Raw genomic sequence first — 23,786 nt, 5'->3', positions numbered from 1 at the left:
AAAATAATCTATACCAAATTTGGTGAAGATACATTGTCAAATGTGAAAGTTTTCCATACAAGAACTTGATTCCGATCGTTCAGTTTATATGGCAGCTATATGTTATAGTGGTCCGATATCGGCCGTTCCGACAAATGAGCAGCTTCTTGAAGAGAAAATGACGTTTGCAAAATTCAAAGGATATCTTAAAAACTGAGGGACTAGTTCGTATATATACAGACGGACGGACGGACAGACAGACAGACAGACGTACATGGTTAAATCGACTCAGCTCAACATACTGATCATTTATATATATACTTTATAGGGTCTCCGACGCTTCTTTCTGGGTGTTACCAACATCGTGACAAACTTAATATACCCTTTTCAGGGTATAAAGATGTCCCCGGGATCATAAAATTACTATACTGTCAGAATATATTTTATCTAGAACCTACCGTTTCTGACATATAACGTTTAAAAAAGTTGTAAAAAAGCAGGCTTCTCTACCTTATAGATGAATTGGTAACATGCGCTTATTATAGAGTTCATTATACCTCAGAAGCCACAGAGATCGTGGCTCGTAGGAGAAAATATTGAACATTTTTTTATTCAACATAAATAATTTTGTGATCTACAATTTAGGTATTGATAAATACCGTATTATTTATCTGTAATGCAAAAACTGATTCCTTTTTATATATTTATAAAAGTCAATGAGTCGTAATCCAGAGAAGTTTTTCTTATGTATCATATATATATTTTTTGTAAAAATTAGTTAGATTTCTGATTCGCTTTATAGTAATAAGCAAAAGCTGTAAGATCTAACCGGAGACTTAAATCTGCTAACACGGAGAGCATTTAGTCCCTGGAGTTCGCTCCAATATACTCATTTGGTTTGGCCTTTGAGGGGATTCGTGGTGGCTGTGGTTTAAACCTAAAGGTAGAATGGAAAATTCAGTTCAGTGTGGAGTCGCACGGCGGTCGGGTGCCGGATACACAGCGCGACAGAGGTTTTAGGTCGACCTTGAACCCGACCAAGGTGGAAAAGGTGTCCCTTTCATCTGACCAATTGGAACCAAGTAATACATGTTTTATTGGGGCGCTGATCAACGAATCGTTTTGACCTATGTTCTTTTAAGCTCAGTGAGGTAAGGCCGTCGTCGGCAGGTGCTCCCGTAAAAACACAACGACTGTTAATAAAAGTGAATAGCTAAAAACGATTCATGAGTAGAATTGTTTTGAAAGAATGTTTTAAACTATGTCTAACCAACTCGATCGGTTAGTAAGTAGAATTCATTCTACGTTTATATGTTATACCGATAAACCTGTAAGGTGCTTTGTCTAATAATGATGTACACGTTAAGTAAATTAAATAAAACTTATTTTGCCATTAATTGTTTAACTCATTTATAAGATAATTTCCGTAACCAATGCAAAGTGATAGTGGCATTTTATGCAACAAAATCAAATGGAATCGGTACAGAGAGTTTTTTATATTGCCTATTTTATTTTTGTATGGCAGTTGCCTTTATTTTCCTTTATATTTAGCTTTTTCAAGCCAACCCGAGAGCAAATATTTCACAGTAAGCTGTGCTAATTCATCTTTTTGTATTTTTACTTTTCCAGGAATTTTTAGCAAAGAATAAAGTGGTTCACCGTGACTTGGCTGCACGGAACGTGCTCGTTGCACCAGATCGCACCATTAAAATTGCTGACTTTGGGTGAGTTTTCGGTGCTAATGAGTAACTCTTTCATTACATAATTCGGATTAGAATCTGTTGCTAGCATAGTTATTCGTTTGATAAAATTAAGTAATTGTGGTAATTTTTGGGAGAATAATCTGAATGAAGTTATCTTTTGCCAAGATTAACATGAAAAGAGGTGAGACAACGCATAGTAAGCATAGTGAACTTCTATCAGAATTTTTGACGAACATATGTTTGTGGGATTTTCAGAGTTACGCGACTTTAAATAACACAGAAAATGTATGAATCTACCAATTTCAATTTTTTCACATTTTATGGCACATACTGCTCGATCAGAATTTCTGGGCATATGTTATGTAGGTCATATGCAATCATAACCACTACAGCAGAGAACACGAGCTTTCGTAATGAATGTAAACGGTTTTTGTGTAATCCAGTGTCAAAGCATACCCCTTCTTCTACTAGAATTAATAACTCTCAAAACTTTACACAAGGCATATTCACCAGCTCCACAACATGCTGGACGTAGTTAAAAAGCCAAATTCGTTCGCGAAAGTTTAAACGAAAGTTTAACCCTCTGCGGTCCCAGAGAAGAGGCGCTATTCTTTATAAGCAATTTAATTGAAATCTGGAGAAAAATTTAAGGCTTACATATTTCACAAATAATTGTTGTTTTTTAACAATAATTAGCAGTCTTTATTCGAGAATGGATTTAACTGTAATTTCCGAAACTTTAATACACAAAGTAAAGAGTTTCTGGCGTTTATTTAAGAAACTAAATAACTCTATTACCCATGGAAATAAAGTTTATCAGACAGACAAACATCTATGTATATATGTACATATATTGCAAGCTACATCACTAACATGGACCGCTTATTGTCTTATTTATTAGCAAAATAACGAGTGTTTTTTAGACGTGTGGTTTTTAATGAGGCAATACTTTCATTGAATTTCGTCTTTTTGACATCTACTACTGGATTTATACTCACTTTAGTTTTACATTTTATAATGGTGAAATGGTGGATGGGAAATGAAAGAATGATTGGTACATATTTAAAAAAAAATAAACCCGTCATAATGCTAAAGTCAATGGAAAATGCATTAGAGTACTGATTAACGAATTTTTCGTGTTTGAATTGGAGAATATTGATGTGGACGACCTTTGGTTCCAACAAAAAAGCGCTTCTTGCCATACAAGTCAACGAAACAATCAATTTATTATAGGAATCTTTTGATGAGCGCATTCTCTCGGGTGGTGGGCTTGTGGCGTGGGTTCTAAGATCGTGCGATTTTACACAATTGGCCTATTTTTTTGTGGGGTTGTGTGAAGTCGCTCGTCTATGCAGATAAGATCGAAACGATTGATGACTTGGAAGAAAATATTCTGCGCTATTGCTGCCAATGATTCCAATTGCTGCTACAAGTGATTAGAAATTGGGCATCTCCGCTGAAATTTATAACAGTCAGTCGCGGCAGTCACTTGCCTGAAATAATTTAAAAAAATAATGAAAAAATCTTATCTTTATATTAAACTTAAATTCTTGGCCATAAAATTAAATTATATCGTTTTATTTCCACATGAAAACCACATGTTTAAAAAAAGATTCACAAAAGATTAACTTTTGCTTGAAATCGTTGAAGTTGTATATGAGGAAACAGTACCTGATTCTCGATTCATGCTTTAAACTGATTCAAATCTAGTACATCCTATTCTATTATATGATATTAGCAATGAGAAAACGCTGAAAACTTTAAAATCGCTTTATATTTAGCAAAGCTAAATATATTATTATATAGCACAACTATGTAAGTATCCGCAAAGAACCGTGAAAATGACATTCACTCTTGAGCTTTAATTGTAATTAGAAAGAACATGTCGCATTTACTTTGTTATAATATTAAGCTTTGACGCCAAAGTGAAAAACTCTGCACCGTTCATTTGGAAGTTTCGATAATAATATTAAGTTTCTCGTCACAAACTTTCTGGCCTACTGGATACGCAATTTAAATACCGTTGCTGGTGTCAGCTTTAGCTCCCGCTTCCTCATCCTTAACGTATTACTATCTCTCTCGCTCTCCCTCTCTCTATGTCAATGAGAAACTTCACTTGAATCGAATCTTTATTCGTTTTACTTGCGTACGGCACGACAAGTTTAACGCAATTCATTATCTTTGTACTCACATTCGCTCTATTATTAAGTATAATTATTTTTACCAACGTTTTTATCTCGTTTTTGGATGGCATTGATGTTGCGCCTTTGATCATTACTGCTTACCGACATAATTATAAACAACAACATAGCCTGAGCCGTGACATTTACCAGGAGAACGTTTATAAGAAAACCGGAAATGGGAAATTGCCCATCAAATGGCTGGCCTTGGAATCAATGACTCACCAGGTGTACACGACGCAGAGCGATGTGTAAGTAAAAGAAATATTTGTAATTCGTAACTAAAGTCCTCCTATAAGAAAGCCATACAACTTTTTTAGATTAACACATACGAGTGCACACGAAACCCAATGCATTAATACATACATATAAATCTATATTAAGGTCAAGTGTTACAAATGTGCAGCTATTTTATTTGAACTTTCATATATATTCATTACCATTCGTCCAATTGCTGCTCATTCTGTCCAACATGCAAAATGAAACCGTATTAATTGCTTGAAAATTCTAAATAAAAAGCTGCTGGTTACAATTTCGTTACAAAACTCTTCAGTGACATGTGTTTACCTCGAGTTGTTGCTACACAACCATGCGCACGTGAAATTTATTCGAGTGTGGATATTGTTGAAATATTTGCGTAAATAATTTTCCGCAGTTTAATTTTCCTTATAGAAGAATAAGCAAGCAAAAAAAAAACAAGAAAAAACGTTAACTTCGGTTGCACCGAAGCTAAATACCCTTCACAGGTGCATTTGTTTTACTAACTATGTGTTCAGTTTGTATGGAAGCTATATGCTATAGTCAACCGATCTTATCAATTTCTTCGGAGATTACATAGTTGCTTTAGAAAATAATATATACCAAATTTCGTGAATATATCTTGTCAAATGTGAAAGTTTTCCATACAAGCATTTGATTCCGATCGTTCAGTTTGTATGGCAGCTATATGTTATAGTGGTCCGAAATCGGCCGTTCCGACAAATGAGCAGCTTCTTGAAGAGAAAATGCCGTTTACAAAATTTCAAAACGATATCTTAAAAACTGAGGGACTAGTTCGTATATATACAAACAGACAGACAGACGGACAGACGGACATGGCTAAATCGACTCAGCTCGACATACTGTTCAATTATATATATACTTTATAGGGTCTCCGACGCTTCCTTTTGGGTGTTACAAACTTCGTGACAAACTTAATATACCCTGTTCAGGGTATAAAAATTGCTCAAAGTTCATTTACCCTGAAATTGTACTCAAGACTCCACAGACCGAATTTCTTGCACATTGACGGCATGTATTTTGTACTGATTCTTTCAATACCAAACCGTGTTAAGAAATCTCGACGCCCTTCAAAATGCGGCAATTTTGCTTATTTACATACATATTGAGCCAGAAATGGGCCTATTCGCTGAACAAAATATGACTTGAAAACGTCGAATTTTCTTGGAACTTTTCAAGAGTCCATAGAGCGAATGCGACGCGCTTGCTATATTTTCTTCACTGCGTAAACATGGTCTATTCGGTCGAATCTTAATCAGTATTAAGTATTTCAATGATGAAATGCCAAGCAATACTGAACAAAAATAACAGAATAGCTTTGCATGACTCACGCGTGATCTGTCAAAAAAGGCTATTGAAATAAGTACCTCTACTTGGATGATCCGTTATATAGTATATGTGGGTGATCAGATTGACGAGACAAGCTGGAAAAATTTGAATATAGTAAAAGTTTACTAACTTCAGTGAAAAGAGGATAGTATACCATATGAGTGGAATCGAGCAATTGCCAAGCCCGCAAAACGATATTAATCGAAGAGTTATAAGCATCCCTTGAAGATACAAAGTTTTTGTACAACGAATCACATTAGGAAGCGGCATCTATGGTTTTAAATGTTTTGAAAACGTGGCTATTCTCGCCTCTAATAGGTTTAAAGAACATATCTCCCAAGCCACTTCAGCTAAATCAACCAAAATTGCTCAGAACAAATCTTTCTAGTATCCCCTCCGACAGCGTGAAATCGGATTATAACACCGCCCACTTTTCATATAACGGTTATATTGAAAATCAGTAAAAGTGCTATAACTCAAAGGCTTTATTGGAGAACTTCCTTTCACAGGTAGCCTCTTTCCTTATATACCCAATAGATTACATTTGGCTTATCGGTTAATTTTATATCACATATATATATCTCATTTGAGTTAACAAAGTTGATTTCAATACCCAAATCTCGCATATGAAATAAAATCTAGTAACGAGACTAAGCAAAGCTGCGAACTAACATACTATACAATACAAGTTAATTAGATACCAACATTATTGTAATCCTTTCACTCTTTCATTTAATGAATGTTGAAATATTAAGTTCTTGTATGGAAAATTTTCACATTTAACAATGTATCTTCACAAAAGTTGGCAGAGATTATTTCCTAAGATAATTATGTAATATCCGAAGAAATTGTTCAGATCGGCTCTATAGCATATAGCTGCCATACAAACCGAAGAATCGGAATCAAGGGCTTGTATGGAAAATTTTCGCAATTGACATGGATTACTGCTTAAGGTAATAACATAATCCCCAAAAAATTGTTCAGATCGGATTACTGTAGCATATAGCTTCTATACACCCCGACACATATGTAGTTACTAAAAGAAATACACCTGTGAAGGGTATATTAGCTTCGGTGTAGCCGAAGTTAACGTTTTTTCTTGTTTTTAGGACAATTTACTGTTAGTGTGTAAACTTTTCATTCATATTTAAAGAAAAGGAATATCAAATGTATCTCTCTGTATACTCTCAAAAGATTATTTTATAAAAATAAGCGTTACTAAGAGCTCAATTTGTAGCTATTGTTGATGGTGATATAAAGTTGATACGTTAAAATGGAACAGAAGGCAAATTTATATACATTTACTTTCATGACCAAATTCGTAATTTTCTCCATTTCAAATATTAAACTTTCTCAGCATATTACTTTCGATTAATTCATTTTATTGTAAAGCGAGCTAAAAATACAAACAGTATGTGCCCAGCAATTTATTCTTGGCACTCAAACAAATTATTACTTTAACATACATATTCATTCATAACATTCATTCAGAAATATACATAAACATACACACATACATACATACATATATACATATATACTTGTACTATTTCAGACATTGTGGCCCAAATATGTATGCAATTATTAACCCACTTGAATAATTTTAATAAAATGCAAATACGAGTAAAACACAACGCTGTTATGATAATAATATATTCAAGCACACATGTCGTTGTCTGCCGGAATTTACAGTTAGTCGAAGTTTCAATTTTTGCTCTAAAAATGAATTCAAACTAAACAAGCTGTTAATTTTCAATTTAAACCGTGTCCAAATAATTTTACTTTTCCCATATATTTTATGTGGGATTTTTTGATCTCTTGCAATAAATTCTTTATCTCCATTGCAAATAAACCCACAACTTTAAAGAATAAATACTTTTTCTTCAAAATGGATTAGTAATTTTTTTTCCGACAAATACTATATTTCTTTAAAAGTTATGCATCAAACGTATAGCATTCATATATGTAGTACACCGCCTCGTATGAGCAACAAAGAATGCTTGTGTCTTAATTATAATATTGGTAGGCGAAAAAGTTTTTCATATTTCTAATCAAACTTCAACTTATTTTTTTATATTTATACTAATAAATAAATAAATATGTATATACATGAACTGATATAGCATCGGCTCCGTAATCTTCACAAATTTCATTGGTGGCTTGTGTGGCATTCTTCTCTTTTCTATAAAAAATTTCAAAATATAACGAATTTCTTCATTATTTTCACTCATTTTTGAACAGCTGTAACTTTTTTTCAACTTCCCCATATTTAATTTATATTTTCGTTAAATGCAGCTTAAGATCTCAGCTTACCAATGACATCCAATGACAAAATATGAAAAGACTTTTTCAAAACCCAATATTAAACTTTAAATAAATGTTTTTATGAAAAAAATTACTAATTTTTTGTAGAGCGGAAAGTTTTGTATTAGAATATAATTTTTGAAAGTTTTACATTTACTTGCTTAACCTAAAAAAAAAAAATAATTTAGAAAACAGGTTGAATTGAAAATAAATTTGAGGACATGCATATACACATATGTGTGAAAAGGGCACTTAGCTTTCTTAGGTTTAAGTTATTTAGACTTTTTAAAATAGGTAATTGAACACTAACTTGTGGAATTTCTGTAGTTCACGTATAAAAAATTCTTCTATTTTGTTTTTATTTAATTATTTATTTTTTTTTTAAAGAGCTCTAAGTTACTCTCCACTTCATCAGCTATCTGCTTATGAAGGTCTCATCACAATCTGTCTAGCCATTTCAGAGATTATACGGGGCAAAGAGACCTACAACTACAGATTTATTTACATACATGCATATGTGCCTACATCTACATTTATACCATATATAAATAATTTGTGTTTACTGACCGAATTTTTTGTTTGACCCAGTTTTTTAACATTTGTGGAATGCGCCTTCATGCTTTCCAACAATTATTTCGATTCCGAACGTATGACGAATTTTTCATTGAATTAACTGCTTATTTACTGCCAGGTCATGAGCAAAACTCGACTTAACGTTTATAATTTCAAACCATTAATTTTCCATTACACCTCACTGTGACTACTAAACTTTAGAAGGACAAATTAAAACAAAATTTTAAATTATCCGACTCGTTCATTATTATGTAATTTTATTTTGATTTACTGAAAGATTTGGAAAAAGTTGACCACACTCATCACGTAACTATTTATGTGTGTGGTATAAATGATATGTAATGCAATTTTAATTGGTCTCATCATGGCCTTAATACCTTTTTATACTCTCGCAACAATGTTGCTAAGGAGAGTATTATAGTTTTGTTCACATAACAGTTGTTTGTAAGTCCTAAAACTAAAAGAGTCAGATATAGGGTTATATATACCAAAGTGATCAGGGTGACGAGTAGAGTCGAAATCCGGATGTCTGTCTGTCCGTCCATGCAAGTTGTAACTTGAGTAAAAATTGAGATATCATGATGAAACTTGGTACACGTATTCCTTGGCTCCATAAGAAGGTTAAGTTCGAAGATGGGCAAAATCGGCCCACTGCCACGCCCACAAAATGGCGAAAACCGAATACCTATAAAGTGTCATAACTAAGCCATAAATAAAGATATTAAAGTGAAATTTGGCACTAAGGGTCGCATTAGGGAGGGGCATATTTGTACGCAATTTTTGTGGAAAAGTGGGCGTGGCCCCGCCCTCTACTAAGTTTTTTGTACATATCTCGGAAGCTACTATAGCTATGTCAACCAACCTCTACAGAATAGTTTCCTTCGGGCACTTCCATATACAGTTCAAAAATGGAAGAAATCGGATAATAACCACGCCCACCTCCCATACAAAGGTTATGTTGAAAATCACTAAAAGTGCGTTAACCGACTAACAAAAAACGTCAGAAACACTAAATTTTACGGAAGAAATTGCAGAAGGAAGCTGCACCCAGGCTTTTTTTACAAATTGAAAATGGGCGTGGCCTCGCCCACTTATGGACCAAAAACCATATCTCAGGAACTACTCAACCGATTTCAATGAAATTTGGTATGTAATATTTTCTTAACATCCTGATGACATGTACGAAATATGGGTGAAATCGGTTCACAACCACGCCTTCTTCCAATATAACGCTATTTTGAATTCCATCTGATGTCTTTTCTGTATAATACGAGTATATAAATTAGGAACCAATGATGATAGCGGAATAAAACTTTACAAAAATACGGTATTTGAAAAATATGTAAATGACGTATAATGAAATCTCGATTACCACCTTATTATTCGAGAGTATAAAATGTTCGGTGACACCCGAACTTAGCCCTTCCTTACTTGTTCTGCTTGTGTTTACTCAAACGATTTTGGCACAATTATGTATTTGATTTATCAGTAATATATTAGCTTAGCTCGAAATTATTAAATAGCCCTTCTGTTACCTTAAGGTCATATCGTGATCATTTTATGTTATTTTTTCTTATATTTCATAAAAGTTACAAAATTTTGGGATTTCCTGCATTGACAGAATTCGATTCGAAAAAGTGCAAAATATCTGTTTTTAATCAAAACCAATGTGTGGGCAACATAAGGTCATTCAGTGCCCATCAGCTGTTTAAAGCATCAAGTGCAAGTTTCGCGCTATTTTCGACATTTCCACAATTACTTTTTGTGTAAAAAGACAAGCATTTTAGAAGTTTTGTAAAATGCAATAAAGCTGATCATCGGTTAGCATTTGATTGTTTTGTTGCCTATTTCTATTTCATTTCAATGAACTATTATCTGATTCAGCAGACTTGTCGTTAATGGAAGACGTGGACATTGAGGAGTATAGTGATATTGTATTGGAAGAATTGCCAGATGGCGAATCTTCTGAAGACTACATTGCTAGCAATCAAGAAGGAAGTATTGCTGACGCTAGCGTAAATAACATTCCCGTGTGCTTTTCAAAGGAGAAGGACATTGAGAGGTCGACAGAACCGACTGCAACCAATAGCACTAGACCCAGAACAGAAAATATAGTTCGACGGCACCCCGGGGTTACAGTGTATGCAGTTTACCGAATATCAAATTTAAAAGAATCATTTACACTGTGCTTTACACCGCAAATATAAAAATTATTTTAGAGTTCACCAACATCGAGGGCGCTAAAACAATTGGAAAGAAATATAAACCAATTGATGAAATACAAGTATTATACAATTTAATGGATTAAAATGTCATTTACAAAGGTTTTGGAAATATGTTTGTAAGTCGTGTGCTGAGGTTCCATAACTGAGGCAATCGCAGAGCTCAGAGAGTGTACGATACACTTGCTCCAATTGAGGATTTACTATATACGCTGTCGTTTGAAAACATAACAGACGATGTGCGTTTTAGAGGCAGATGCCCATTCACGGGATAAAGGCATAAGTAGTTGCGGATATACGAACTAAATTTTCAAATATATTTGGGAAAAGGTTCAGCAGCTGCACAGACGGAGCAAAGCATTGGATCTAGTAAGTGGGTATGAAGTACGGAATATAACGACATATAACTTTTTTACCTCTCGAAGTTTGACATAATAAATTTTTATAATTCTACAAAATCTGGAGTAGACACAATTGACCTCTTAGTAGAAACATTCGTGAGACAGACAAACTAATCGTTGGTCCATAGTTATTTTCTCGAAAAATATGGATGTCTTGGCGCTAATGCCTACATTTTATGGACAGAAATCCACCCTAATTGGAACGCGTCAAAAATATATAAGCGAAGGCTTTTTCTCGAAAACTCGTAGAAAACGCTTACCAAAAAATTAGTTGTCAGCTGATATTGTCCGAAATATCTGGGTAGAGGCATAACAGCCAAACACCTCGACGGGAGTTGCTCCAAAAAAGAGAAAAACAAGTCAACGAGCCACATGCGCTGTTTGCTCGACCTCAATTTGCCGTAAAACATACGAGCACTGCACGATTTGCAAGAAACCTGCGTGTCCTCAACATCATATAACGATAATAGTTTCTACATCTTGCCTTGAACATACGCAATAAATAATGGGTTTGGGACCGGCACAAAAAAAACAACCCCAATGAAAAGATGGCAACTGCCTCAGATGAGAGATCCCCCTTTTGATGATAACCACAGCAAACGAAACAAGGATTATGATTTAAAAGCATGCACCTGGAATGCCCGGTCCCTTAATTTAGTAGGTGCCGCTGACCAGCTGGTAGATGTCCTCGTGGAAATAAAGGCTTACATCACCGCCGGCCAAGAAATGCGATGGTCGGGAGTCCCGACTCGGTACAAGGACTGAAGGCGAGTAGGTCCTTGTGGCATTTACTACAGTGGCCATATAAAGGAGCGCAAGTTTGGTGTTGGATTCGTGGTGGAAGAGAGACTCGGTCGCCGAGTACTATCATTCACTCCGGTGAATGAAAGTCTAGCCACAATCGGCATCAAAGCGAGGTTCTTCAACATATCACTGATTTGCGCCCACGCCCCGACGGAAGAGAAGCGCGATGTGACCAAATATGCCTTCAAAATCGTGCTTGGCGACTTTAACGCCAAGGTGGGCAAAGAAGGTATCTTTAGCGCAACAGTCGGTAAATTTAGCCCCCACGAGGAAACACCCCCAAATGGGCTGGTTGACTTCGCCGTGGCCCGAAATATGGTTATCTGTAATACTTGATTGCAGCACAAGAAAATACATCAGGCCACCTGGCTGTCTCCGGATCGAACAGCCACCAACCAGATCGATCATGTTATGATAGACGGAAGACAAGTCTCCAGTGTTTTAGATGTGCGTACGCTCCGAGGCGCTAACATCGACTCGGACCACTATCTTGTTCCAGCCAAGATTCACACCCGCTTCTGTACAGCAAAAAAACGCACGTCAACAAGCACAAGGAAGGTTCGACGTCAAGAAGCTGCAATCACAACAGATAGCCGAACGATTTTCCACTCGACTTGGACTCCTGCTCTCTGAGAGCACTCGGTATAAGGGAACTGTGGGACGGCGTTTCAAACTCCTTACGTACAGCTGCAACCGAAACCATTGGTTTTCGTAAAATGCAAAAGAACAGCTGATACGACGAACAGTGCCGTATCGCAGCGGTATGAAAACAGACTGCCTAGCTCGCAACGTTACGATCGACCACAACACATGCGGGATGGGATAGATACCGGGAGTTGAAAGAGGCCGAAATGCGTGAGTACGAACAGCTTGATAAGCTGGCCGACAGGGGTAATGCTCGAAAATTCTATGAAAAACTGCGGCGAGTAAAGAAGGTTTCAATACCGGAGCATACTCTTGTAGAACCCAAGGAGGTGACCTAGTAACCGATGCCCAGAGCATACCAAAGTTATGGAGGGAACACTTCGCCAGCCTGCTGAATGGCAGTGAATGCATAACGCTAGGAGAAGGCGAACCCGATTCCCCAATCGATGACGATGGAGCAGACGTTCCACTGCCTGAGCATGAAGAAGATCGAATAGCAATTACCGGTCTGAAGAGCAACAAAGCAGCGGGGGCCGATGGAGTTTCGGCCGAGCTATTAAAACATGGCGGCGAAGAACAGATAAGGAGATTGCATCAGCTTCTTTGTCAAATGTGGTCTGATGAAAGCATGTCCAACGATTGGAATTTAAGTGTGCTCTGCCCAGTTCACAGAAAGGGAGAGCTCACAATCTGCGCCAACTATGGTGGGATAAGCCTCCTCAACATCGCATATAAGGTTATATCGAGCGTATTGTGTGAAAGATTAAAGCACAACGTCAACAAACTGATTGGACCTTATCAGTGTGGCTTCAGACCTGGCAAATCAACAACTGACCAGATATTCACCATGCACCAAACCTTGGAAAAAAAACGTGAAAAGAGAATCGACACAGACCACACTTCGTCGATTTCGAAGCTGCCTTTGACAGCACGAAAAGGAGCTGCCTTTATGCCGCGATGTCTGAATTTGGTATCCCCGCAAAACTAATACTGTTTTACAATCGCTGCAATCCTTTCTTAATCGATGTCAACGAAAAATTATGCGGATATTCTGGCCTAATGTTATTAGCAATGCTAACCTCTGGACCGTAACCAAACAGCTACCGATCCATATCGAAATTCGACGTCGTAAATGGAAATGGATCGGCCACACTCTGCGAAAGCCTCACGATGACATTAGCAGAACAGCGCTAGATTGGAAGCCGCTAGGAAGCCGAAGACGCGGGAGACGCGGCAGACCAGCCAACACCTGCAGACGGGAAGTCGAAGCAGAAGCACAGGGAAGTGGTTATTCTTGGAGAGCAATTAAATTCATAGCTTTAAGATTAATTATAACTTGTTTATTGAGGCCCTATGTGCCACCTAGGAACTACGGGAAAATATATATTTAAATTATATATACAAATATATATAGTTATTATAGTAAAAATAGTACCTACCTGTCGCAACAATTATATAGCAAATATTATAAAATTCGTTCTTCTGCTTGACCTTCAGCCATTCGTTTCGGTTTGTGAGAGGAATAGCTTAATGTTATTAAACAAAACGGGTAAATTTTTTGTTTTCCCCTAAAAAACTGAAATTAGTTCACATATTCCCCTAGTACTTAGCATTAATATGAACGGGCCGATACTACATATTCCTGAACGTTGACCACCAAGAGTATTTTGGTATTTGCCAATATATTCGTGACAAATGGGAAAATTTAATAAATTTAAATTTTTTTTTCATATCGGATTGGATGTCACCAATATAAATATAATAAACCACGCTGCCGTAACGAAAACTGACCTTTATGCATATTTTTTACGCCAATATAACGGAAACATTCAACAGTTGGTCGTATGGCATACTGCTCTATGAGATTGTGACACTCGGCGGCACACCGTACCCCTCAATACCGACGCATCGGCTATTGCATCTGCTGAAAACCGGCTACCGCATGGAGAAGCCAAGGAATTGCGGACCTGAATTGTAAGTAAATCAACGATGTTATTTAAGCACACATACATATATACATATATGTATGTGTGTATCTATGAATTTTTATATAAGCAATACACATATGGTTGCATATGTCCGTAAATGTTTTAAGCTTTACATACATTCCTTTGTAGAAGAAATTGAAGTTTAATTTTCCGCTTACCCATAGTTAAAACGTGATGCGCTATTTGTATACGTATTGTATATAACTTTATAGTACATATACTACGTATGTACACATATATGTTTATTTATTTTGAATATCAGATAGTCTCACCTAAATATACATACATATGCATATACCACACATACATATATATTAGGCTGCTCCTTATCAGCGAAAAAATATTTCATTTCTCAGTGTTAAAACTCAGTTCTGTTAGAAATCCACAACCTAATTCAAGTATAAAATCACATTTAACACCGACGACTCGAAAACGTTGCAGGAAATTGGTGCACGAGTCGCAGGACCACGCAAACCTCCAACGCAACGAACGTATAACCATACTTAGCGATAGTCAAGCGGCACTTAAAGCAATCTCTGCCTAGGAGATCAAATCGCTGCTGGTGCATTGGTGTAGGAGAACGGCTGAATAGCCTACCGGTAAGTGCACCAAGTGCACCTCATTTGAATGCCCGGTCACAAAAGTATAACAATTTTTGTGATTTACGTGAGTACCTGTCGGCGACGGCCTTATCTCACGGTGCTTTCTTTGAAGCACATGGATCAATACAAAGCGCCTGCCTTTAGGTTTCAACCACAGCCACTGCGAATCTCCTCAAAGGGCCAAACCCAATGAACAGATTGGAGTAAACTCCAAGGTCTAACTACTCTTCGTGGTACTAGGTTAAAGTGTCTGGTAAGACCTTGTAGCTTTTGCTACGACCAGTTGAGCCCCCATAATTCCATGTCTGGTGACATTTGTCGCTTGAACAACAAATGTCTTCATTATTTAATTTAATATAAAGTCTATAATACCATTTAAAGCTGAGTATATGCTGACATTTCAAGGCAAGCCCAGAAAGAAAGACAAAGTGCATATGGATTTTAGTCGCCTCTTACGACAGACATGCCTTACCGAGGGTAAGTTTACTACCTCAGCAGGTTTAAATATGTAATCAACCTCCCTAGGGACAAATTCACTGCAAGCTAAAGAAGCACTTATACAACATGGGCCTAGCCTCTTCCGCAAATTTCTGGTTCTGCGACAGGGAGCCTGAAACTCCAAAACACCTGCTAATTGACTGCATAGGTTAAAGCATCCATGTCTCCAAATAGGACTCACATCTCTTCACTAGAACCCAGCAATATATTGGACTTTACCAATTTGCTGAGGTTTGCTAATTTAGACAATACACTTAAGGTCGTGGTGCAATCCTCGTCTGTCAATCTAATCTAATCTAATCACATTTGGGGGGATTCCCATTGACAAGAATGAATCTCGAAATTTTTAAATAGGTTTTTTTTCTATTTTGTGTACTTATATGGCTTTCAGATAGTAAAATTAAGGAAGTTAAGGTAAACACAAAGGCCTGATTAAATTTTGTAAGACTAAGAACTAAATTTCAAGAAGAAATAAAAGGCAAGAATTTAGTTGGTTTTTAGAAAGATAAGGGGATCGCCATAACGTCTTAAAAATAATTTCGGACAAATTACTGTCGTGACCGTTTGAAGATGTAACGTTGTCTCAACTATGGCTTGTTGATTATCATCAGTCCAAATACCCATTTCACTAAAAGTGAGCTCAGTGGTCATCTCGTTTTGGGTCTATTAAGCTTCAATTCTTAGACTAACTGGATTTTGTAAGTCCGCAAACCAGATGCTTCATCAAAATCGTATCATCAAATTCGTAAAGTGGCTGAACACAGCTCCCATTGCTGCGCTCTCTGGTGGATGGATTTATTCGCGTCTTCTTCATGATTCCTCGAAATATCGATTTTGATACACAATTAGATAGACCGAATATTGGACGCTGCGCGAGATTCGTCGCTCAAACTGAATCATTATTATATTAATAAATTTGTTTTGAAATGCCAAACCAAACTGAGTGTAAAGCAAACAAAAGCTCTCAAAACGACCAATTCCGAAAAAAGTATTGTCTCAATAAAACCACACGTCTAAAAACCCCTTATTTAAATACATCAAGAGACAACAAATGTTCTCTTGAGCAACACTAACTGGAAATAGTACATCCATTTTCAGTTCGTCCATTTCTATTAGTATTATTATGATTACTGAAGTACCCCAACCCAATTTTTTTCCATTTGCCAGAGAGCTTTAAATTAAAGGACTTCATATGTAAAATACGTAAACTCTTCGAAGCGTTGAGGTCTCTTTTTTTTAAGATATACGAGCTAACTATAGTATCTTTGTGGTATCGAGCCGCCTGGTCATGTTACCAAAGAAAAAGGTTAATAAAATAGTTGGTAGATGGATTGAGACATGCCTTCTGACACATTGTGTATTGTGCCCTCTTCCGTTATTCATTGAACGCAATTAAATCAAAGAGGGTTGTAAGGATCCCTGCTTAATGGTTTTAACGTTTTCTTTTTACGATTGTGGGGTAATTCAGGAGTATGTGCTCTGGATCATGCCTCTTTGGTCGTAGAAGCGACACTGATCCGTGGAACAGAACCCTAACCTCAAACGAATGACGCCGGAGCTTACAGTGGTCTGCATGAAATCTCACAAACTGCCTTAATTTGTTTCTAGAAGGAGCTTTTTGTGTCGTTTTATAGGGAGCTCTCCCAAAAACATTCTCGCTTATCGAAGGCCAGGCACTTGTTACCAGTGGCGTTTTTACTGGCTCTTTCCTCTTTCCTTTAACTACTTTCATAATAGAGGTAAAGCTTTGGAGCTACATACATGAGGCTGTTCTAGAAGTCGCCTTTATAGCTCCATCCGCTTTATCGTTATCAAAATATGTACTCGTCGCAAAAAATCATACTCATAGAGACTTTGACGTCTTTAGCCAATATCGAAATATGAAGTACTTAGTATTAAGTTTCAAAATCAAGGGCTCACGGTTCTTAGAAAACGCTGTAACCTTTGTTTTAGACTACTTTCGCTAAGGTACACCCTAATCTCCCTCAATACATACATACATGCATGTAAGTAGTACATTGCATGTCTTTTGTGTGAAACGGGCAGATTGCTACCGGCAGGATATTGTTTGCCAAGAGTTCCTTCGTTACCCTTATTTGTTCACTAACACAACCAACAAAATGAATTCCTTTACAAATTTTCGGTGCTTTTGTTTTAAGGTCCTGCCATGGTTTTTGCACTCTTTTCAACTATTTCATCTTTTTTTCTGTGCTTGTACCTCGTTTAATAGCTACAACCTCATGTATGCCTGTTGGAATGTAAATCCTGGTGAGCGCCCTCCTTTCAGTGAAATTATTAAAATTCTTGAAGATTTCATGGTTGATGAGCCGGAACGCCAAATCGAGACTGTATTGGGTGTGCCAAATTTGGAGTGGTAAGTACATATCAAATAGGAGAAAGCTATGAATCGATTATTTGTTGGTTTTGTTATATAATAATGCATGTACATACAAGCGGTTAAGCAAAATTATATATCGAAAAAACAAAAACTCACATGCATTTCAATTGATGTATACCAAGTTTATTGTCAGACATACGTACATACATATAGAGGTGTTTATAATTTATTTCTACATTAACAATGAGTAGACGTATTGAACCGTTAGATTATTAAATTGACTGTCTGTGTGTCCGTATGCCCGTCCAACTGTCAGACCGTCCATGCAAGCGAGGATATGAGAAAAAATTTGAGAAATCTTGAATAAACTTGATACACTACGGCAGCCAAAGAGGGTTGGTTTTGCAGATAGCTGTAATTGGACCTCTACCATGCCCACAAAATGCAATTAATTGAAAACATATGTATAAAACGCCATAACTAAGCTCCACAACAGGATACTATACAGTTATCACATTAGGAAGGATTTTCTGCAGTTAAAAATAATTTAAATAATGGCCTATGTATATGCCAAAGGAACATGCAACAGCTTTTTTGTAGAATATGGTCTGACGAAAGCAGGCCCGACGATTGAAATTCAAGTGTGCTCTGCCCATCCACAAAAAGGAAGACCCCATAATCTGCGCCAACTACCGTAGGATGAGCCTCCTCAACATCGCATATAAGGTTCTATCGAGCGTATTGTGTGAAAGATTAAAGCCCACCGTCAAAAAAACTGATGGGATCTTATCAGTGGGGCTTTAGACCTGGCAAATCAACAACCGACCAGATATTCATCATGCGCCAAATCTTGGAAAAGAAACACACCACCTTATCGATTTCGATTTCAAAACTGCTTTCGATAGCACGAAATGCTGAATTTGGTATCCCCGCAAAACTAATACGGCTGTGTAAATTAACGTTGAGCACCAAATTTCAGACAGGGCGACACCCTTTCGTGCGACTTCTTCAATGTGCTCTTGGAGAAAATAATTCGAGCTGCAGCACTAAATAGGGAAGGTAGTATCTTCTATAAGAGTGTACAACTACTGCCGTACGCCAATGACATCGATATTATGTGCCTCAACACCCGCGCCGTTAGTTCTGCTTTCTCCAGACTGGACAAGGAAGCAAAGCAAATGGGTCTGGCAGTGAACGACGGCAAGACGAAATACGAGTATCTCATGACTTGGCTCCCACGTCACTGTTGACAGTCATAACTTCGAAGTCGTAGATAATTTCGACTATCTTGAAATCCAACACAGAATAACTCTTGCCAACAGGTACTACTTCGAACTAAGTAGGCAAATAAGAGTAAAGTCCTCCCTCGATGAACAAAAACTAAATTTTATGAATCACTTATTATTCCCGTACTGCTATATGATGCAGAGGCATGGACGATGACAACATGTGATCTGTGGGCGTTACGAGATTTCGACAGAAAGGTTATATAGAAGATTTATGGTCCTTTGCGCATTAGCAACGGCAAATACCGTAATCGATGGAACGATGAGCGGTAAAAGCGGACTAACAGCTTTCTCTGCACTGATATTGTTATGAATTGAGGACACTATTGTCAAAACTTAATCCTTAGGAAGTACTCTTTGGGAGCATGCATTACATAAGCCGTATTCAAAAGAAATGACGTCACATTTTTTAATACTATTTAATTTATAATTATATAAAAACAAATTACGCATTTACATGTATGTTTTATGGACGAGTCGGAATTATTCTTCCATAATTCATACTGTATATAATTATACACAATTTAAACATTTATCTACATGCATAAATAATTTGTATAACCACTTATCCTCCTTTCATTATTTTCGTTTAGCATTGAACAGTACACCCCTAAAGACAGTCAATACCAACAACAACAACAACAGAAAAAGCAACAAGTTCAAGAGCACCATGAAGATAATGATGAAATGTTGGATACGTCGAATATGGACGACTCCTATTTGAAGCCATTGTAGTCGCACTAAGTCGGCTTGAGTGAAGTCTTGGAAATTGGGAGTACAAAAGTTATACAAAGCATTTACATACACACATACATTCATACAGTATATACACGTACTTATATACATTGTTAAGTATTTGTGGCCGATCAAGAATAAAAGAGACATTTCTTACATTCTTGGAACCGGACACACATATGGTACGACACATACATATGTATATGTGAATATGCCTGTACCTATGCGTGGAGGACTAGAACTTAGCATTAATAAGGAATTGAAGTGCACTTTAGTATAGTACTATATATCAAGAAAGGAGAGAAACCAAAGTTTCTTCAGCAATAAATGATTGTACACTCGTACGCCCACACATACAAGTATGCCCTGTAGTCAAATGAGCCACAGTTAAATTATTTCAAATTTAGTAAAATTATTCGGCAAAACTAAGCTTTGGCTTAGAATAGAAATAAAACTGAAATGAAATCTCAAAACAAAGAACACAGCATGTTATTTGATACACGATCTGTGCATTACGACAGCTCTCAGCAGCTTTCATTAGCGAAAGACGAATGAAAAGAGCAAAAGTGTACATTATCTTGTTTTATTTCTAAAAAATATTCTACTGTCATCAGAAAGTTCTTACAAGTTCAAATCAATTTTGTTCCTTAAAAAGTACTCTTTTCTTATTTTTTTTGTTGAAATCGAAGTTTGATTTTGACTCTATCGAACAGAAAATAATCACAAATCTGGACCTTCCAACCTAGTTGATTCTTTAAAATGTCATCATCCCCAAAGCGCTCATCGCTTCTTCAGATGTCAGGATTGAGTTCAGTTTAGATTCGGTTAGTAGATAAATTTAATCGGATTACTCTAAACGGGTAGGGAATAAATAAAGTCTCCTTTATAAAGGGTGGTTTTCGGTACGTATGTGATAGTAGAAGTAATAAAACGCATATAATTTAAGGTTATGGCCAATAATTTAGCTCTATTATAAATATAAGGGTGACCGCCGTGACTGTCTCGAATAAATTTCAGCCAAGAAACCAAATTTTCGACCACTTTTTGCAGCAATTGAGGCCGCCAAAAATAAACCACCGATTATTCTCTTCCACAGCGTTAATCGTCTCGGACTTATCTGCGAAGATAAGCGACTTCATATAACCCCACAAAAAATAGTCCAGCGATGCTAAATCACACGATCTTGATCACAGGCCTTGCGGAACACCTGAAGGAAAATTAATTGAATCTGAAAGATATCAAATAACACCCGTTATATTCCATTATAAAGACAAGAAGATACCCATTGAAGAAATCTTGGTTGAAAGCCCAAAAGATCAAGTTTATGGACGAGAGTCGAGAGATTAACTTTATCGAAAGCTTTGCTAAAGTCAGTGTATATAACATCCAAAAACCCAATGATACATGGTTTACAAATTCAAGCAAATTTGTTAGAGTAGATTTCCCTTTACGAAATCCATGCTGAGAAGAAGAAGTTAACATCATAGGACAAGTTATATGGTTTATAATGATAGATTCATAAAACTTAGGTACAACTGATAGTTTCGCATTACCCTATACTAGTTCTCAATGTACAAGTAAACAATGCATAACCTGAATCACTTTCATGCAAAGGGATTGTAACTGTTGATGGACGGTTTCCATGTTGAAGGAAGAGAGAGAGAGGTATTAAAAATCCTTGTCAAAAGCAAGAAGATGTATTTGGCACTATTTTTCAGGAAGCATGAGGGTATCATATCTGGGCCCTAATTAAAAGATTGTTTTAACTTATATAAACTAAGTAAAACGTCTTCTTCAAAAATAACTGGAGCGTTGATTGAAGTATTCAGACAGAGCACGTGTTGACAGGAAAACATTTTAGGAGAATTAGTAGAGTAGTAGACTTAAAAAATTCTGAAAACATGATTGTCAAAAGATAAGGTAGATTTGTATTTCGTCGAGGACGGTCATTTGGAAATCCTGCGTTGGAAGTTAACGAAATCATAAAATAGTTTTGGATTACGTACAATATTATTTTTTCCTTTTTTAATAAAATTGTATAACATTTTGCTTAGGTCCGAATTGTGTCGACGCAGTGCAGAATATTTAGGACAATCGACAAGTGAACCATTTCTTTTAAAATGTTTAAAAGCTTTCAAGAACCACAGTTTTGTGGTTTTACTTCTCAAATAATTTCATAATATTGTTGTTAAAATGCGAGACACTCAATTCAATATCTCCGTAATAATCAGGCCAAATACAGTAGAAAGTTCAACTTTTGAAAGTTAGCTTTTGCAAAGTTAAACCGTGTATAGAAGCTATCCAGTACATTGTCTATGATTTCTGGAGTTATTTCCAAAGCAGGATGATACGAGCCCTCAGGTTGAACAAGAGTTTTACTCTGGATAACGAAACACTTTGAAGGAATATTAATCGTATACTAAATCTAAGCATTCACAAAATCCATACCGAATTAAATGAATTTGGTTCAGACCCAACTAGGACATTTTTTCCAAAAATTCGTGAAAGTAAGACCGATTGAAAATCGGTGCAATATAATCATCAAGAGATTTCCATGAGGCACATGGTAAATTGAAATCACCCAAAACGATTATTGAATCTGAATTATTTGTCAGCGAGATAGCATTATCGATTAAAGAAGCATGTTGCATATATACGGTTAAGTCCGACAAAATTATTTCCACAAAGTCCAGCTAGTATGCATCTCTTGATTGCTATGGAGATCAAAGCTCTCTCCGAACTAGTTTTCTCATCTGCACATTAACATTCCGGATTATTCTGTTAAGATTTAATAATCACTAAGTTCCTTCAATAAATAAATAAAAATTAAGCGATTGTGAATCTAGTATAAGCTCAAATGCTTATAAAAATAAAATATATAATAACACTCAACTCTAACTTTTAACTGCAGGGTACAAATGTATGTGTTTGTAAGTCGTTGACGAGTAGCGACAGTGGTTTCAAGCGAACCGTTTCAGAAGACTCTTAAGGCCCATTCACATAGAACTTTTGCTTCGCTTTTCGTCAGACATTTGAAAATGAAAGAAAACGCGAAATTTAAATTTATGTGATGAAATCTTTTGTGATGTAATGCTTCGTTAATGTAGAATTGAAAATTATAAAAAAGCATTTACTAATTGAGAGCTAATACGTTTAGTTCATTTTTTTAGCGTTGAAGTTCGAACGTCAGTTCTTTTAATAAGTATGTGAAAAAATAACAAAAAAAGGATTTAATTAGTTTCTCCATATGTTAAACGAGTATATCCAATTCGAGTTATAAGTCTTTCCATGATGAAATGCCAAACAATACTGAACAAAAATCGCATGACAGCTCAGCAAAACTTACGCGTGATCTATCAAAAAAAGGCTATTGAAAAAAGTATCTCTACTTGGTTCACTCATCATAATAATTTTTAATCTTAATAAATATTGGGAATTTTAATTTAAATGTCCAACAATTTTTATTTTGACTGATTTGACTACAATGCCAAATGTTATAAAAACGCTAATTTTGAAGCACGCTCACGCTGCCATAAATTAGGCATCCCTTTATCCTTGCTGGTTATGTATATCATCGCATTGTCCCATCGTAAGTGTTCATTTTACGCTCTTCGTTTGCTCGAGTTAAGCGCTGAACACATAAAGAGCGACAGACTGCAAACTACATCTGTCAAATATTAAAATACACACGTTCTTATGGGCAGTGTTATTTTGACAGCTGCACGACTACACGACTGCAGGCCGACAGTTGTCGTTCTCGCTAACTTCAATATCCTCCTATATTTGCCAACGACAGTAGGACACAGTAGAGTTGACAGTAGAATGGAAGATAGAAAGAGGAGGTAGAGGGTGATGCCACTAATATGTAAAATGTAAAATTATTCACAGCTCTATCAAACTTGACGTTATTTTACAAATAA

The 23,786-nt window shown here is 36.3% G+C and overlaps 2 protein-coding genes across 6 annotated transcripts in view; one reads left to right on the top strand and one right to left on the bottom strand.

Moving 5' to 3' along the window:
• Nucleotides 1–19,961, top strand: part of LOC126755324 (tyrosine-protein kinase receptor torso) — a 78,870-nt gene extending 58,909 nt beyond the window's left edge. Inside the window, exons 12-16 of the mRNA XM_050467810.1 lie at nucleotides 1,609–1,703; nucleotides 3,994–4,113; nucleotides 14,256–14,393; nucleotides 17,738–17,881; nucleotides 19,725–19,961. Coding sequence (XP_050323767.1) covers nucleotides 1,609–1,703; nucleotides 3,994–4,113; nucleotides 14,256–14,393; nucleotides 17,738–17,881; nucleotides 19,725–19,866 — 639 coding nt within the window. The 3' untranslated portion in view covers nucleotides 19,867–19,961. The remainder of the gene's footprint in view (nucleotides 1–1,608; nucleotides 1,704–3,993; nucleotides 4,114–14,255; nucleotides 14,394–17,737; nucleotides 17,882–19,724) is intronic.
• The window catches only part of LOC126755348 (putative ATP synthase subunit f, mitochondrial), a 565,888-nt gene that overhangs the window by 151,686 nt on the left and 390,416 nt on the right, over nucleotides 1–23,786 (bottom strand). The window contains exon 1 of one of the 5 annotated variants that reach the window (XM_050467850.1): nucleotides 11,889–11,892. The exons of the other annotated variants lie outside the window; for them this stretch is intronic. The gene's annotated coding sequence lies outside the window, so the exon portion shown is untranslated. Of the gene's footprint in view, nucleotides 1–11,888; nucleotides 11,893–23,786 lie in introns of those variants that run through there. 5 annotated transcript variants of the gene reach the window in all.

The sequence above is a fragment of the Bactrocera neohumeralis genome, chromosome 4, assembly GCF_024586455.1.
Source record: "Bactrocera neohumeralis isolate Rockhampton chromosome 4, APGP_CSIRO_Bneo_wtdbg2-racon-allhic-juicebox.fasta_v2, whole genome shotgun sequence".
Taxonomy (NCBI): domain Eukaryota; kingdom Metazoa; phylum Arthropoda; class Insecta; order Diptera; family Tephritidae; genus Bactrocera; species Bactrocera neohumeralis.
This window is presented reverse-complemented; position numbering and strand designations above follow the sequence as displayed.